This window comes from Trypanosoma equiperdum (assembly GCF_001457755.1).
Source record: "Trypanosoma equiperdum strain OVI genome assembly, contig: ctg_311, whole genome shotgun sequence".
Taxonomy (NCBI): Eukaryota; Euglenozoa; class Kinetoplastea; order Trypanosomatida; family Trypanosomatidae; genus Trypanosoma; species Trypanosoma equiperdum.
In genome coordinates this window covers 48,024-51,854 of record NW_027124212.1, presented here as the reverse complement: position 1 = coordinate 51,854, position 3,831 = coordinate 48,024, and the positions used below count along the sequence as shown (strand labels likewise).

At 48.9% G+C, this 3,831-nt stretch overlaps 2 protein-coding genes across 2 annotated transcripts; both read left to right on the top strand.

Annotated features, from left to right (window-relative positions):
• Window positions 1-696: 696 nt before the first annotated feature.
• Window positions 697-2,892, top strand: TEOVI_000120700 (DNA replication licensing factor MCM7, putative; the record flags this gene model as incomplete). Its single annotated transcript, XM_067224482.1, has 1 exon — window positions 697-2,892. One exon carries the CDS (start codon window positions 697-699, stop codon window positions 2,890-2,892), a length of 2,196 nt encoding a protein of 731 aa, XP_067080583.1.
• A 440-nt stretch (window positions 2,893-3,332) lies between these two features.
• TEOVI_000120600 (nucleoside diphosphate kinase) lies at window positions 3,333-3,794 on the top strand (the record flags this gene model as incomplete). The annotated part of the gene is made up of 1 exon (XM_067224481.1): window positions 3,333-3,794. One exon carries the CDS (start codon window positions 3,333-3,335, stop codon window positions 3,792-3,794), a length of 462 nt encoding a protein of 153 aa, XP_067080582.1.
• Between the last annotated feature and the right edge of the window lie 37 nt (window positions 3,795-3,831).

The window sequence follows — 3,831 nt, the reverse complement described above, 5'->3', positions numbered from 1 at the left end:
GGGGGGGGGGGAGAAGGAAGTGCGTTCGTTCTTTTTTAATTAAACTGAAGGATTGGATGCTCGGTGTGTGTGCTTATGTGTGTACTTTCCCTATGTTTCTGTCTTCAGTAGAATCCCTGAAGGGGGGGGGGACGGTGTTTCGTCGGTGGTACGTTGTTGCTAGGTGATTTAACATATCCACCTCACGACAAAACTGATATTTATATTCCAGGCCTGGAATATATTTAAATTTCTAGGATCCTGACCATGTAGTAGGAGTCTTGTGTATATGCGTGAGGTTGTTTATTTTACTATTTTAGCAGCTTGTGAATGATCGCTACCTTTTTTTTTACTATTTCCCCTTTTCACCTTCCCTGAGCTGGTTTCTCTTTCCGCTTTGACAATTATGGTTGGTTCAACAAGTTTTTCATTTGTTATCTATCTTTGTGGAAGGGAAGATATTGCACACCGAATGGAGATACGGGACAGGATGATGGTGGGGTGTGACTTCTGTGCAGCGTAATGAATCCATCTGAATATTGAGGAGGACTTTGAAAACATCAAGTGTTTCGGCACATCTCTCCCTTCTTGGTGTTGAGGGTATGAGTCATCATTTGCCCGTTGCTATCCACAATTTTCATGTTATACAGGACCTTTTTTTTCTTACTCTTCCGCCTCTCAGTTGGTTGTTGAATTGTGTGCAAGATCGTCCTGCCTATGGCGGACGGGCCGACGCAAGAGCAGACCAAAAAGGCGGCATTTGCTGTAGCTGCTACCTCCAAGTATCCCAACTACTTGGCCGATCGTGATTTGTGCAGACGTTTCTTTGAAGAGTTTCGTGATGCGTCTGGCGGGATGAAATACATGGATATGGCGGCTCGGGTAGCCCGTAGGGAGACAAACGTTTTCACTGTTGATCTAGATGACATACAACTTTATGGGCAGTTGTACCTGGCGCAGCGAATCCAAATGAATGTCATGGGGTACCGTGAAGAGATGTATCGCGTTGTGGATGAGATAATTCCGGAGGCTTATTTCGAAGAAGATATGATTGATCACCTTATTTTAGAGGCGCAGACAGCGGGACAGCATCTTCCTCCATTACTTACGAGACGTTACGAACTGGTTGTGATGCCCTTAACTAGCTTCTCTGAGCCTGTGCCTCTCAGGCAGTTAAAGGGGGGTTTGATAGGCACACTCGTTGTGTTGCGTGGAATTTGTATTGCCGCAACAGCTGTACGCCCCAAGCTATCAATGTTAGTATCTGTCTGCGAGGTGTGTGCTGAGACCACATTTCAGCAAGTTATTGGGGATCGCCTGACCCCGCTAGTGGTGTGCCAGTCACAGCGCTGCAGGTTGAACAATACCGTAGGTCGTCTGCTCCCTCAGTATAAGGCAAGTAAGTTCACCAAGCACCAGGAGCTTCGTTTACAGGAACTTCCCCAGTACGTGCCCCGAGGTGCCATTCCTCGTACGATTCGTGTCATTTGTGAGGGTGAGCAGACACGAATAGCAACCCCAGGACAGGTTGTAAAGGTTGTGGGGACGTATTGCCCTGATCCGTCTACTGGGCAAGGCCATGAAGCATTTAGGGCATCAACAATGGTGAAGACTCTATTTCGCGCTCTGCGCATTGAGTTGGAAAGGCGCAGCTATCAGGAGGCTGCAGATGACCTGAAGATTCAGGTAGATAATGTGAAGCAGCATCCCGACAAGGAGGTTGTTATTGAGAAGCTGACGCGAAGCGTGGCACCAGAAATCTGGGGAATGGAGGATGTTAAAAAGGCACTACTCTGTTTGTTGGTTGGGGGAAGTTCCATTGCCAACGGGATTCGCATACGAAGTGACACCAACATATGCTTGATGGGGGATCCCGGGGTCGCCAAAAGTCAGCTTTTGAAATGGATTGCTTCGGTAGCCCCTCGTTCTATTTTTACAACAGGGAAGGGCAGTTCTGGTGTTGGTTTAACGGCGGCTGTGACTAGAGATACTTACACCGGAGAGGTGATGCTTGAGGGTGGCGCATTGGTTCTTTCGGACCGGGGTATTTGCTGTATTGACGAGTTTGACAAAATGGACGATAGCGATCGGACAGCGTTACATGAGGTAATGGAACAACAGATGGTGTCTATAGCTAAAGCTGGGATAATTACTTCGCTCAATGCCCGCACATCTATTTTAGCCGCCGCAAACCCCAAGTATGGACGTTGGCGCCGCAACTTGACACCGAGTGAGAATGTAAATTTACCTCCCGCGCTACTTTCTCGTTTCGATGTCCTTTGGCTTCTGCTTGACGAATCAAACCGGGAACGGGATGCAGAACTTTCGATGCACGTAACCTATGTTCATTTGCACGGTGTGGCACCAGGGACGGTATCCGACAATGGGTTTTACGGTTTGTCAAGTGACTACTTTGGAAAGGATTTCCTGCAGGCATACGTTGGTGAAGCCAAAAAAATTCACCCTATTGTTGACAGCTCTGCAGCAAAGGTTATCAGTGACATTTATTGTGAAATGCGGGCTCAGAGTGTTCGTCACACAAACGTTGTTACCGCGCGGACACTACTCAGTATCATTCGCCTCTCGCAAGCATGCGCGCGACTCCGCTTCTCCGACCGTGTCGTTGAAGCTGATGTACGAGAGGCTGGTCGGCTTTTAGACTGTAGTAAGATTTCGCTACAAGAACGTGTGGATACCGGTGGGCGGCGCATGGTGACAACATCTAATGCTGCAATTTTCTCGACCATTAAGGAATTGGCTCGTTCCAGGGGGTCGATTGATTTGGCTGAGGTGCGACCGGCTCTTATGATAAAAGGTATTGACGAGTCACATTTACAACGCTGTTTGAACACTTACGCGGACGTGGGTGTGTGGGAAGTGAGCGGGAACACTGTTCACTTTTCACTGGAGTGAAAGCACCATAGACTTTAATTTTTCCGTTGGTAAATCAAGGAAGAGGTACATGACACTGGATAGAGAAGAGACTCGGCAAGATCCAAATACAAGCCTTGAAGTAGTGAGAAGGGCGGATCCTTGTGGGACGTTAAGGTTGCTCTGGTTTCAACTCCGAATGGACGGGGGCCCACGCCATTTGTTGTCGTTGTCGCCGTTCTGGATATCGGAGCCTTCTCTGTGCTCTCATGAAGGACTTTCCTTTTCCTTCAACGCATACGTCCTCTTTTGCGGGTTTCCCCCAGGGGCTGGTCGGTTTCAAGAGTGGATATTCATGCGACCGTGACCGCCTGCGCTTCAGTGACATTCTTTTTTGAAAATAAAATTTCGTTCCTCTCCTCTATAACTTTAAGTCGAGCTATCAAACAACACTATTCTCCGAAGTAAGTTTTAAGTGCGCCATGCCCAGCGAGCGGACCTTCATTGCAGTCAAACCCGATGGCGTGCAGCGTAATCTCGTGGGAGAAATCATCAAGCGCTTCGAGAACAAGGGCTACAAACTTGTTGGTCTCAAACTTCTCCAGCCCACTGAGGAACAAGCCAAGCAGCACTACATTGATCTCGCATCGAAACCCTTCTACAGTGGCCTTGTGTCGTACTTTTCCTCTGGCCCTATCGTCGGTATGGTGTGGGAGGGCCTCGGTGTTGTAAAGGGCGGCCGTGTGCTTTTGGGCGCAACGAACCCCGCAGACTCGCTCCCTGGCACCATTCGTGGTGACTTCGCCGTGGATGTTGGCCGCAATGTGTGCCATGGGTCCGACAGCGTGGAAAGCGCCAAACGCGAAATCGCGTTCTGGTTCAAGGCGGAGGAGCTGGTAAGCTGGACGTCCCACTCCGTCAAGCAAATTTATGAAAGGGCATAATGTGCATGGGGAACGCTGGGGATTTCTTACTTTAAGG